The sequence below is a fragment of the Trachurus japonicus genome, chromosome 12 (assembly GCF_045865225.1).
Source record: "Trachurus japonicus isolate A0001 chromosome 12, Traja_1.0".
Lineage (NCBI taxonomy): Eukaryota > Metazoa > Chordata > Actinopteri > Carangiformes > Carangidae > Trachurus > Trachurus japonicus.
The window spans coordinates 10,811,720-10,825,720 of NC_140918.1; the positions used below are offsets into that span (position 1 = coordinate 10,811,720).

The 14,001-nt window shown below is 44.5% G+C and overlaps 1 protein-coding gene across 1 annotated transcript in view; it reads left to right on the forward strand.

The window, feature by feature from the left end:
• The first annotated feature begins 2,365 nt into the window (after nt 1-2,365).
• Nucleotides 2,366-14,001, forward strand: part of LOC146977133 (synaptic vesicle glycoprotein 2C-like) — a 46,051-nt gene continuing 34,415 nt past the window's right edge. The window contains exons 1-2 of the mRNA XM_085793118.1: nt 2,366-2,607; nt 11,816-12,746. Of these exons, the coding sequence (XP_085649244.1) occupies nt 12,128-12,746 (619 nt within the window). The 5' untranslated portion in view covers nt 2,366-2,607; nt 11,816-12,127. The remainder of the gene's footprint in view (nt 2,608-11,815; nt 12,747-14,001) is intronic.

Genomic DNA, 14,001 nt, shown 5'->3' on the forward strand with positions numbered 1-14,001 from the left:
TGAGGTCTCTTTATGTTGCTCTTTTCTCTCCAGTATTATTCAGAGTGTCCGCCCACTCACTGCATCCTGTATATGATCAAAGTCTGTGAGTGAAGGTTCATGAAAGAGGGAGAAAAAAAAAGAAGAGAGACGATAACTAGACAAAGGAGAGATCACAGTCATGTTACAATTCACCCGTTTTCCTGTCTGTCCACATTGTGATTCATGACATTAAGAGCATTAAGCTTCTATTTTGTTCATGCAGGAACAAATTAGTGGCGGTTGAGTCTACTTTGGTGTCGTGCATACGTGTGCAGGCATGTCATGATATGAATAATGTGTGTGTGTGTGTGTGTGTGTGTGTGGGTGTTTGGTTTTATTCATTTCAGCTCTCAAACTCAACAACAGCTGCTGGATAGAAATGCAAATGGATCTGCATTTTTATTGAATGAGTAAGAGGGACGTCCTTCCCGGCTTCCTTCCTCACTCCTCGAGATCGTAATGGTTATTTCTGAGAGCAGAGGAGAGGGCTGCTCATTCACTGCAGTTCATAATGGCCCTGCTCTAGCCATGCAGAATAGCTTGGGGGATATGGGGGTGGGGTGGTGGTGGTGGTGGTTGCAGAGCCCAGACATTTGCACTGAACATGAACTTTTTTAGGGGAAGAACAATTTGGCACCACCTGACACAAATACGACGGCATTGGTTGATTAATTGATATCGGAGACGAGTGTTAATTGAAGCCCTCAGAGAAACCGACGATGAAATCAAACTAATAAATGCTTTAAACTATAAAATGCTGATGGATTGAGATCGTAAAATGTAAATTATATATTGATAACAGCCAAGCTGATTCAATCATGGCGAACCTGAACTCTGGGTTTTGGCAGCAGTGTGAGTGCTCCAGTGATTTTTAAAGGTCCTATATTGTATAATGGGAAATTAGCATGTCTTTTTTTTTATTATAAAGCAGATTTGTGTTCTGTATTAATCCTGTGAAAATTTCAAAGCTTCACTCCACAGAGAAATACAGACGGTTTCTTTTCAGTAACTTGAGCCTTAAAATGAGCCGTGTGGACTTCTGTAACTTTGTGACATCACAACAAAGCAGTCACCCACCCTCAGCAGTGCCACAAGCCCTGCCCACCTGTATGTATCCACCATCCCATCTTGCAGGATTTGGAAGTGTTTTACCTGAAATCTGCTATATTTTATTTATGTCATTAGATCACTGAGCCAATCAGAGGAGATGCCCAGAGCCTCCTCTCTTCTGATTGGCTGAACGAACTGTTACTGGAGCTCCAGAGAGAAGCCAGAGAGAGGAGATGTAAAACTACACAGAGATATATATATATTTTTTTGGTTCCTAAAACAGATGGATCAAAAACAAAGATTGTGATGGACTGAAGTCATTGGTGAGATGATTTGATGTGGTCAAACTGAACTCCAGCTGTGTTGAAGTGATGCTGCAGCAGATCCATCCAGCATCTGTAAAACTTCTGTTTCCCATGTCTTTTTTTATTATAAAGCAGATTTGTGTTCTGTATTAATCCTGTGAAAATTTCAAAGCTTCACTCCACAGAGAAATTCAGATGGTTTCTTTTCAGTAACTTGAGCCTCAAAATGAGCCGTGTGGACTTCTGTAACTTTGTGACATCACAACAAAGCAGTCACCCACCCTCAGCAGTGCCACAAGCCCCGCCCACCTGTATGTATCCACCATCCCATCTTGCAGGATTTGGAAGTGTTTTACCTGAAATCTGCTATATTTTATTTGTCATTAGATCACTGAGCCAGTCAGAGGAGATGCCCAGAGCCTCCTCTCTTCTGATTGGCTGACTGAACTCTTACTGGAGCTCCAGAGAGAAGCCAGAGAGAGGAGATGTAAAACTACACAGAGATATATATATATTTTTTGGTTCCTAAAACAGATGGATCAACAACAAAAACAAAGAATGTGATGGACTGAAGTCATTGGTGAGATGATTTGATGTGGTCAAACTGAACTCCAGCTGTGTTGAAGTGATGCTGCAGCAGCAGATCCATCCAGCATCTGTAAAACTTCTGTTTCCCAGTCCTCCTCACTCCTGCTCACTCCTGCTCCTCTTTGTTCTCATCCCACAGTCTCACTCAGCAGCTCGAGCTCCAGCCTGCATGCATCACATCACCACCCAGCCCTCGCGCACAGATGCTACTGTTGCACCACCATACGGAAATGCTTCACCGTTGTCCGTGGTGGTGGTGGTGGGATCCGACCGGGGCCTACTATATACTATTTGATCTCAGTCTTCTTGCCTATTAACTCCAGCAGCTCCCCCCTCCATCCCTTCCTCCCTCCCTCCATCCACTCGTGCCTCCCTCCTTCCCTCCCTCCTCCACTCCCTCCCTCCCTAACACACTCACGCTTCCCACCTCCCCTCAGCCTCCCTCCTCTCGTCTTCCTTGGACTGCAGCAGAGAAACCGCTGCATCGAAGAAGACAAGAAACAAGAAAGAAAAAAGAAAAAGAAAACCCCCTCGGCGGCGCGATGTCTCCCACCTCTGTTGCTGTGTAGAGAAGGAAATCTAGGAACGGACACTTCACACTCATCGCGCACATTATGACGGATCTGATCCTCTCTGCTGGATTGTAAGTATTTTTTTTTATTTTTAATCTCTCTCTCTCTCTCTTACCAATGTGCCAAACTGTAACTTCATCTCCCTCCGCACTCTGCTGTAGGGTAACATAGATCTTATCAGTATCCGCTATGTTTGGATCATTTCAGAGGCAAAATGGAAACAGGAGCAGCTGATGCACCTGCTGTTGTTTTTTATTTATTATTCTGTATATTATTTTCTAGCGGTAATTAGATGATGGATAAAGCCCGTGTGTGCGCGTGATTGACGGGAAAGTTGGGGGAACTTTTTAAGTTGTCCAGCACGAGCACATCATCCCCGAGTGTGACTGGAATGAAACAGCAGCACATGAACTGTGTTTGATCTGAGCGGCTTCATGCATTTTTCATGCAACAGAGTCCAAGTCGTGCGCGCATCTTTTTTGGCAAAGTTTTACATAAGGAAGATGGGAAATAAATGAGCGTGTGTGCAGTTTAGGCAGGCAGCGATGTTATTAGGACTTCTTATTGGGGTCTAATGTACAGTATGTGTGTGTATCTGTGTGTGCGTGGTAGCTATAGTGGTGAATGATGATGGGGCCGAGGCGGAGGTGTGACCGTCCTGACGTGATCAATAGTCGTGGAAACATGAGTTGGTATACACGCACACACACACGCACATATACGCACGGCGGAGGCAACCCCCCGAGCTTTCCCCGTGCGGTCAGAGTGAATCTGCAGTGCTGAGCTGCGCAGAGAGGCAGCAGCAGCAGCAGCAGCAGCAGCAGCAGCAGCAGCAGGTCCATTTATTACTCAGGGAGTCGGTGCTCGATGCGGTGTGGGGACAGTCATCTTAACTGTACTATAGCGCACTGGGGAGAGGGGGAGAGAGAGGGAGAGAGGGAGGGAGGATTGATTCCCAGGCAGCTGGACAGCACCGAAATCTAATTATGGGACGCGACTTGCGTCAAAAGACTCCGGTGGTGATTGATGCTCCTCTCCTGTATATACGTTGGTCTGTGGGCTGCATGCGCTCAGCCTGTGGAGCCGGCGCTGCCGCTGCTGCTGCTGCTGCTGCTGCTGTGTTTTATAGGCTGCAGTGCATGGAACAAAAGAGGAGGAAAGTGACAGATGAGTTTTTCATAAAGGTGTCCCCAGCTGGCTGAATGGACAGTGTGATGGGATCAAACATGTAAAAATAAATAAATAATGACAAAAAATAAAAAAATAAATCCAGATCTGGCAGCCAGGTGTTTGCTCCATCACAGTGCTCTGACTGGATAAAGGCTCAGTTTTTAATAGTCAGTAGATTAATGTTTGCCTTATGCCTTTGTCCTACCTCAGTGTTTGCTTTAGCTCAGCAGATGAGAATCCAGGCATCTATTCAGTCTGTTTAACCATCTTCTATTGTGTGTGTGTGTGTGTGTGTGTGTGTTATCTACTGGGCTTCATATATTTGATAGAAAAAGAGGAGAGGGTTTGGCTTGAATGGGTCTGCATTGCCTTTCATGATGATGAGGCACAGAAATGTGACGGCCTGGGGATGAACAGAGAGCTGAACATTATCCAGGCACTCAGAGGAGCAGCTGCTTTCTGTCTCAACACACCTGGAGAAAGTGCAGGTTTTTTTTTTTTTTTACTTTCCACAGAGCCAGAGCTTTAGCTGTTCCCCCTTGTTTCCAGTCTTTATACTAAACTAAGCTAAGTTAGGTTAACAAACAAGCATCTGGTTGTAGTGTTGTAACATGTTGAACAACTGCTTTAATTTTGGAAAAACACATGGGGTTTTATCTGTAAAATTGAATAATTCAATCATAATTTTCTCACAAACAACCAAAAAAGAAAGAAAGAAGAAAAGATTTCGCTTCCCACTGACCACACACACACACACACACACACACACACACACACACACACACACACACACACACACTCACTCACACATTCACTTTCCATCAAATCATGCTCTGGGCGTCCACACAGGGACCCCCACAGCAGCTGGCTAAGCTCCAGCAGTCTGTAAACCCTCACAGCCATCATTATATACAAGCAATCAGGCAGCTGTGTGTGTGTGTGTGTGTGTACGTGCATATGTGTGTGTGTGTGTGTGTGTGTGTGTGTGTGTGTGTGTGTGCACATCAGGAGGACAACCCGAGCTAAGTGCTGCGTCGTTGGTGATTCCCTTTGCAGCAGTGCCTCTTGCGAAGTTATGAATTCATGCGTTTGCGCTCTTCATTTGCGTTGGGTGGTTGTCGGCGCTGTGAGGCACGACTCTGCTGTATAATGTGTGTGTGTGTGTGTGTGTGTGCGCTCATTAGCTACTTTTAATCTGTAGCTCCTCTCCGCTGCCTTCTACCCCCACCACCACCACCACCACAGCAGTAGTCGTGCAACTTCCACAGGCCCCTTGAGGCTGTGTGTTTTAAAGCGCTCCTTCACCAGCCTGTTACTCCCTTTGGGAAATCTGAGCATATGCTTCCACTGCTTTTTTTATTTAATTTTTTTTTTTAAAGTTCATCTTTACATCTTTGTCATCAAAGGAACTTGAGTTTACTTGCAGGTCTTTGGTAATTTGGGAAAAGCTGTCACTCACATTACCATTTTGAGTCACCCATAGGGAAAAATTCAGAGAGGTGTTTTTCTTTAACAACTTTCCAGCAGTACTCATAATCTTACAGGCGTCTGTAAGCAAAAAAAAAAAAAAAAAGCATTTCCACTGGTTGTGTGAAGTAAAAAAAAAAAGTCCAACTTGAAGATTAAATACAATCTAGAAAGTCCAGTTCAAGTCAAGGAGTTTGCAGACCAGTCAGACTTATCAGGTCATGGCAGCAGTCGTTTTATCTTTTCATCAGGACAAACATGAGCTGCACACTGGTTATAAATCATTCTGATACAAAGTAAGATACCAGGGATGTGCATTGAATTGTGTTTACATGGCCCGACACAGTGCGTCGCTTGATGATGACGCATTGCGGGTCCGACATATTCCAGGGCCAGGTGCAATTTCTTGGATGGATGATCCTGCATCTTTGTGTCTGCATGTCTGGAGCCGATCAAACGGCCTCACATGACCTCACAGTTACGTGCCTCAACCACGTCATTCACAGTGTTGCAAGATGCATCTACGTCTGAGTCTCAAAGACCAGAAAGAGTTGTTTAATTTCAAGGACTATAGGAAGGAAGACGATGATCTCGGGTAACTTCAGGAACAGCACAACCTTTTCTAAGGTAGTGAACCCACCACGTGAAGCTCGGTCAGAGTCATAAAGTTCACAAAGGCTCTCTCCGTTTGACTCGAGCTCTTATCGTGAAGCGCTGCTCGGGGAATCCTGCTTCATCTCTATCACAACCTACTAAACCTCCCTTGTGCAGCATCTGCAGATCTTGGCGTGTAGCTCCGATCACACGATGTGCATTAGCAAACGCTCACTGCAGCCATCTGTGGGCACCGCAGAAAAGCCTGTAGGGCTCTGCACACACCGCTTGCATTTACATATTGTCAACCAGTACATGCCGCATGCAGGGACGGGATCTTGTCTGTCTGACTTGCATGTACTTGCATTGTTCATCCTGCTGTTCTCTACTTCAGAAGCAGATTTTTTGCTTCGGTTTTGTTCTGTGAAAGTTCTTTTTTTTTTCTCTAATGTCCTGCAGAAAACAACAGTATGCGTGCATCTACCGAGTATGCACCTGCAGAGTGTGTGTGTGTGTGTGTGTGTGCGTGTGCGCGTGCATCTACCGTATTCATGTGGGTTTCTGCGTGTGCGTTTGCGTGAGTGATTAATGAACGTAGCTGGATGGCGTCAGCGGGCCATGACAGCACGACTGCGAGGAAATCATTTCTTCTCTCTCCGTGGACTGCTGATTCAGAGCGGAAGGGAAGAGGGAATTTTGCTGATTGCCAGAATCACATCATAAGGGTGCTGTTATAATAACCTCAATCACAGCATCACAGCAGAAGGCGAGGGGAGTCGCCATCAAAACGGAAAATAAAAGTAGCCATAAATGATATTAGCCTCCCTGGTTATGGCGGGGGGGAAGGCCAAGGTTGTGGGTTGAAATGTGTGGTAGCTTCTTGTATACCCATATGTGATTCCTTGCATCAGCAGTAGCCTATGTGGTGTGTGAAAATACTGTAGGATAAAAAAAAAAGAAAAAAGGGCCGCACATGTGAACGAGGCTTTTAAGAATTATCTCCGCAGCGCAAACTGCACTGAAAGACTTCCAAATGTCAGTATTAATGACCATTTGCATACGGAGGAGAACGGTTAGCCTATCGTGAGTAATGAAATGTCAACAGAAGAGGGACTTCTTTCATATTTCTGCATTGTCATCAAGACGACAACTTTGAAATCCTTGCTGCTACTCGGACGAAAAAGAGAGGAAAGGATGGAAAGGAGAAGAAGGAAGAAGACGTGAGGAGAGATTGACAGGAAACCACAGATCAGCAACGGAGGAGGTGACTTCAGACCAGGGATTATGCACAGAGCCAGCTGCCTGCCTGTTATGCACCGTTTGTTCATTTTCCACCGCCCCCCCCCCCCACCCTCGATTATCAAAAGTTCCCTCAGTGTTGCAGTGCAGCCGGTTGATTGGTCCATTTTCTTCTCGGCCATTTGGTGCAAGAAACTCTCAGAGTATATCATGAGGTTTATCACAGAGTCCGACCTTTAGTCTCAGACGTCAGGCGCTCAGCTGGAGGAGCTGCACTGCTGGAAATGAGTTCAGGGGGGAAGTTTGCAAAAAGAAGAGTGAGCTCACTCTCTGAGAAAATGTCTAACAGGCTTTTTTTTTTTCTTTTTTTTCAGCGATTTATAAAACATATAACATCTAAAGCTTTAAATAGCTAGTTATCCATCTGTGTGGAGGTTCTCCAACAGATACTCTGGCTTCCTCCTGCACCACAGACAGCCAGGCTAATTGGTGTTGAGAGATGATTTGTCTCTATGTGTCAGCACAGTGATGGACAGATGACCTGTCCACGGTGTAGCCCGCCCTCACCCAGTGTTGGCTGCGATTGGCTGCAGCCCCCCACCACCACTGTAAAAGAGAATTTAAAAAAAAGCTCAACTCAAAAGCAAGAATCAAAGGGAAATGTTAAAGAGTCCATGGTGATTTTCTTTTTTATAATGCAAAAGCTTTTGGTAAGCCTTTAATTTACCGCCCACTAATTATGTGATAATGTCAAGAAATAACCAAGAAATTACAAGTAATTGCATCATAATGTCTAGAAATAGCCTAGAAATAATGATCAATTTCATAGTAATGTCGAGAAATATAGCAAGAAACAATGATTGATTGCGTAGAAATAACAGTCAATTTAAAAGGATTTGGTGGAGAAAAATTCTGGCTTTTCCCACAAAAATTCAAAGCATGAAAAGCATGTGCAATCTTTATGAAAAACTGTAAATTAGGGTTACCAAGCTTTTTTTCAGATGTGCTGAGTCGACTCTTTCTTGCTAAGCTAAGCTAAACTAATTGTCTTCTGTCTTAATGCACAGATATAAAAGACAAAAGGAAAACAGTCATTTTGACAAAATTAAACTCTTTCTTGGTGGTTTTTAAAAACAGTTGATGAATAATGTAAGTGAGATCAAGAGCTCCCAGTTCAATAAATACTGACTTTTAAAACTGCTCCCCTTTCCTTTCAATACTGCTCATGTTTTACTGTGGAGCATGTTGTAGCACGAACCACACTGGAGTTATTGATCTGAAGCCACAGGATGGCGAGTTTTTCCCCGGTCATCCTGGTGTTTGGACGCATCCGTGTCCGGAGGGAGTTAATGTCTCATCCTCGTGTCCATGCACGAAGTTAGTTAGAACACATTTCCTACTTTTGTTTCATTGCTGCATTGCACCAAAATCTCTTGGGCTGCTGCTTTATGTCGCTGCGAAAGGCCCCGGGGCTCTGGCGTTTCGAAATGACAGATCCCAACTCATGTTTTATCTAATCCCGCAGAGCAAAGGTGAGCAGAAACACCATACATCAACCTGCCACGGTCTATTTGGGCACTAACCCAGTCTCGACGCCTCGGTGTGTGCTCTCCACTTCAGGGACTGCAGATACAAATGGAGCATGTTAGCATATCAAGACTAATGTAGAGAAGATGGATTCTGTCTTTTCATTTGCTCGTAGGCAAACACGGTTACTGTTTGTCACATGACTTAAAGGCTCGGTTGTGTATCACCTTGCATGACTGACTTCAAGACATAATGAGTGAATGCTGGGAGTTCAAGGACTGTTTATAGACGTTTTTCTGCGCTGGCTAATTGAAACTGTGCAGGAAGTGGTAGTTGGCTGTATGTGGGTATGATGTATGCAGCATTTGCATTTCATTTAACCTTCATTTATTCAGGCGAATCCCATTGAAATGGAAAATTAATCTTCTAGATATTTAAATATAAAGGAGAATTTAATTTAAAAAATGATTCACATATTTCACAAGAACGTTGTTTGAAAGTAAATTATGATATTTAATTAGAATAACATTTTTATAAAAATAAAATGCAAGCAAAATTTAAATAGAAGATCAAAGGTTTATGAAGGTTTAAAATCTATTTACAGAGCATTGTTGCTGGAACATCCAATTTTAAACCTGGTAAACTAATTATTATCATAGATTATTGAGAATTTGACTTTATCGAATGTATTCAATCAACTTTTTCTTGTCAAATGTCGAGGAAACGCTGCTCCAAATGTTTTGTGCGTGTGCGGTATCTTTGTATTTGTGCAGTTTGTAATTGCCCTGTCAGCGACGGTGGCGTGCTGAGGAGGCTGTGGAGTGTAATGTGTGGGTCCGTGTTGTAGCTCCCGCAGCGGTCTGTGGGCCTGGTGACTGCCGGCTGCAGCGTGGCAGACAGACGGCTCGGGTTGGCCTGATGTGTTGACAGCTTCTCTGAGAGGCCACGCCGGTGTCACAGTCCACAGAGCCCCTAAGGGGAGTCAGTCATACGGGCTGACATGTCGTCTGGGCCCCGGGAAACATGAACCAGAGATGAATAAGCTCTGACAGAAAACACAGGCCAGCCACATTTCCAAGAATGTCGTTTTTTTTTTTTTGTCTGAATGCGTAATAATGAATAAATGATGACGGGTATGAGTAATATTTATTTAATCCAACTGAATTCAGTTCCATTTGACTTGACACGAATGTGCACTGAATTTAAAATATCTTTGTGTCAGACCAGGACTTTAAAAAAATTACACTACAAGTTGAAAGCGGCTTATTACAACCCATAGCTATGTCTTATACCTAGACAACCTTTAGTAGCTGTGGTAGCTATGACAGGAGCAAAGGTGGATGCTGGGTAATGTAGTAAAAAAGAGCCACACAATCTGAGTAAAGAGGAAACGGGTGCCATTTGTTACCTATGGTATTTCAAACCAATGGTTATCAAACTGGATACTTATCTCTGTAACGATGACAACAAAGGTCCTCCATCCTGAATAAAGTTGTTACGGTAACACGATAAGAAGGTAAAGAAAGGTCCGCAACATCAAAAGAGCTCCAATGCAATAATTTATTAAAGCTACATGACGTTTCGAGCACCACCGGCTCTTCCTCAGATGTTAGATTGGTGGTTTCGAGACGTTTTGAGCACCATCCATTATTGACCCATAGTATGTAGTGTGATTATTCAGGTTGGTGGAGTTTAATTTTCATATGATTTATGTTTTGACAAAGTAAAAACAAAAGATGTTAGCTTAGCTTAGTTTAGCTTAACTTAGCGTACAGACTGGAAGCAGGGGTAAGCAGTTAGCTTCATGCACATTGGAAAGGAAATAACATCTGACCTGCCTATCACAAGCCGAAACTTAGTCAAGGACCTTTTTATTTTGCACATATGTGACATGAAAACCAGTGAACTTGAGAGTTTAGTAGGCTAACTGTTCTGCTGCTTCCAGTTTTCATGCAACGTGATGTAGGTTACAACATACTTAAAGCAGCAGAAATAAGCTGTGAACACTACATTGACATTTTTTCTGACCTCATTAAGTTAAGTTCAACTTGTTGGTGAAAACTTGGCAGTAAAATTCAGCAGATACTGTCAAAAAAATGTATTGGCTTTTATCACCTTTTGCAGAGCAATGCAGAGCTGTGGAGGTCAAGGGTGGTGGTGGTGGTGGTGGTGGTGGTGGGTGGCGGGGGTCACCATGACTTTTGTCTGACTGCTGCACTATGCAGAGACGTTGGGGGCCCTGAGCGGTCGTCAGTGAAGCTGCTGACTCTGGTGAGTGGCCCCGTGCCACAGCGCTGGACGTGCTCCAGAAACACTTCAAGGACATCAGTTGTAATTAATAGAAACTCTGTTAGTTTACAATCCTGACTGACAGCTCATAGACTTATATCACCATTACTCTGCATGGTTACTTTTCCTTTTTTTTACCATCAGTCACTTTTGTTTGTTTTGTTTTGTTCCTCGTTTCATTCACGCTGGATTATTAATGGGCTTAGTTAAAAGTTTCTCTCTGTAGAATTGATGCTGGATCCACTTTTCATTAATTCTCCACAAGGCTCCTGCAGGTTATTTACAGCACAGTCAAGATAAAAGAGGCTTTCTGCTACTGATACTGTTTTATTTAACTGGATATTTTAGTTCAGTCATGATTATTCCTTTTTATAGCCTCACTCACTGCTAGTTTGGGTGGATGAACACTCTCCACTTGACTTGTGAGCAGATGGTTGTTGCTCGGTCTTTGTTGTTGTAGCTATGTGTGTTTTATACACAATGATGCTAATGGTTCAATAGAGTTATTTGATGTTTGGAAATGCTATGCTATACTGTCCAAAATACAGTATGTGGTAGGCAGCCTATCAATTATTTATGCAAGTCTGAGCACTTTGAATAATGTCAGTAGGTGTCTGTAATATTTTGTCCACAGATCTATTTGCATCTGCTCAATGGTTTCTGAAGATATTGGTAGTAAAAGATAGAAAGCAGTCACCCTATAATGCACGCATTCTTGTAGGAGGTGAAAATATCAAAGACTTAAATCATCAGATAATGTCGTTGCCCGCTCATTGATGCACTTCACTTATCTTCACTTGTAGACGGCACTTTGTATCGTCTTCACGGGGGAAGTTTGGCTCTCTCTCCGAGCTGACATGTTCTTTTTGAAGTTCCTTTCAGCGTGCCAAGAAACGCTGCAGTGAAGTGTTTGTGACAGACAGCTTTTAATCAAGCTAAATGTGATTTTTTTTTCTTTCTTTCTTTCTCTCCCTCTCTTTCTGTCCCCAACAGGCTGATGGTCTCTTCTGCTGAGCTCTGAGACGGCACTGAAGATCTCTGACATCGACTGTCTCCATTTCAAGACTGTCTGGCTTCTCCCCCCGTCCAATGGAATCAGACATCATTACTTAATCATTAGTGTCCTGGCAGCTGAGTGGCTCTTCTGCACTGATAAACTGCCTTAAGTCCTGCTCTGTCTCTGGGGATAGAAGACCAGGAGGAGAGAAGAAACAGGTAACGCACGCACACTTGTTGCACCTTGTGGAAGACCTGGTGAAAGCTCCCACAGAGTTGAAGTAAGTGCCAGCTTTCCCCGCCGCCAAGATGGATGAAACGCACAACAACAGGACTTCCTTGGTCAAAGGTGCCAAGGACATCGCTAAAGAAGCCAAGAGGCACGCTGCCAAAAACATAAGCAAAGCCGTCGATCGTGCCTCGGATGAATACTCCTCTCACCGCAGCTACAACCGCTTCCAGAACGAGGACGAAGAGGAGAACAACTACAACAACGCCTACAACCGGCAGGACGGCCGCTACGCCGACAACGCCGCCGCCAACGACGACGACGATGAGGGAGCCTCCAGCGACGCCACGGAAGGCCACGACGACGAGGACGAGATCTACGAGGGGGAGTACCAGGGCGTGCCCGCCTGCAACGACGGGAAGCTGCGGGACGGTCAGGTGGCGCTGGGCCAGCCGGTGTCCGACAGCGCCAAGAGCCGCAAGGAGCTGGAGAACGAGCGGCAGGCGGAGGAGGAGGAGCTGGCGCAGCAGTACGAGCTCATCATGCAGGAGTGCGGCCACGGGAGGTTCCAGTGGCAGCTGTTCTTCGTGCTCGGGCTGGCGCTCATGTCGGACGGCGTGGAGGTGTTCGTGGTGGGCTTCGTCCTGCCCAGCGCCGAGACGGACATGTGCGTCCCCAACTCTGGTGCCGGATGGCTCGGTAAGCATATATACATAACATATATACTGTTATTAAAGGGATAGTTCAACATTTTGACAAATTGGCCCATTGCCATAATCCCTATAGTCTTAGCAGTAGGTTCGTTACCTTTAATTGACGGTGTAAGATGTTTTTAGAACGACGGAGCAGAGCCGTGAGCTGCTCAGAGCTACGCTACGGAGGCTCATGGGATTTCTTGGTTTCCCTCATCAAACTCATCAAATACACAATCCAACAACTCCAAAACACTCTGGTGGACAAGTTGTGACCTGCACATTCACCACGCTATGAGATAATAACAGAACGTTACCAGACAGAGTTGTTTTCCAGGCAAATACAGAGACTGCTTGCAGAAAAACTGCTCCCAACAGGAACGTGCATCAGCAGTTTTGCATGAATTTAACTCTAAAACAACTCTGTCTCGTAACGTTGTGTTATTATCTCATTGCGTGGTGAATGTGCAGGTCACAACTTGTCCACCAGAGCGTTTTGGAGTTGTTGGATTGTGTATTTGATGAGGAAAACCAAGAAATCCCATTAGCCTCCGTAGCGTTGCTCTGAGCAGCTCGCGGCTCTGCTCCGCCGTTCTAAAAACATCTTACACCGTCAATTAAAGGTAACGAACCTACTGCTATGACTATAGGGATTATGACAATGGGCCAAATTGCCAAAATGTTGAACTATCCCTTTAACAGCCTTTATAGAAAACATTATACTTGCTGAGCTCCACAGGTCGAAGTCCATGGTGGAACTCACCAGCCCTCTGTAGTCTGTCTGTCTGTCTATCTGTCTGTCTGTCTGTCAATCATCTTTGCTGCTTGTGGCTAAATTAGCAGCAGTATAAAACAACCTATTTGTGTGTGGTCAGATTGCATTGAGGGAAACGTAGCTGGAGACTGCGGTGATTTAAAACGACCATCATTGGATCGATGTCGACACCTTTTCTTTTCTTTCTTGTAAACCGTTTCATTGTGACTCTGACAACGTTATAGAAATGCGGCGCTGCATCAGCTGAGCGAGCGAGCGAGCTTCACATTTACAGGCAAAACACTCGACTTAATTGGATCACTCCAGTCGAAAGTGACAAGCCGCAACGTGAACGTGATGGAAAAAAAACAAAAAAACAGCAGTGATTGTGTTCAGGGGGCGCGATGGAAGAAGGAGGAGGCAGGTTAAGAGTTTATATATTGATTCACTGAGTGGAAGCTGGAGGCACTCCACTTCGCCAGACATGTCGTCGTGAGTCTGCATGCAA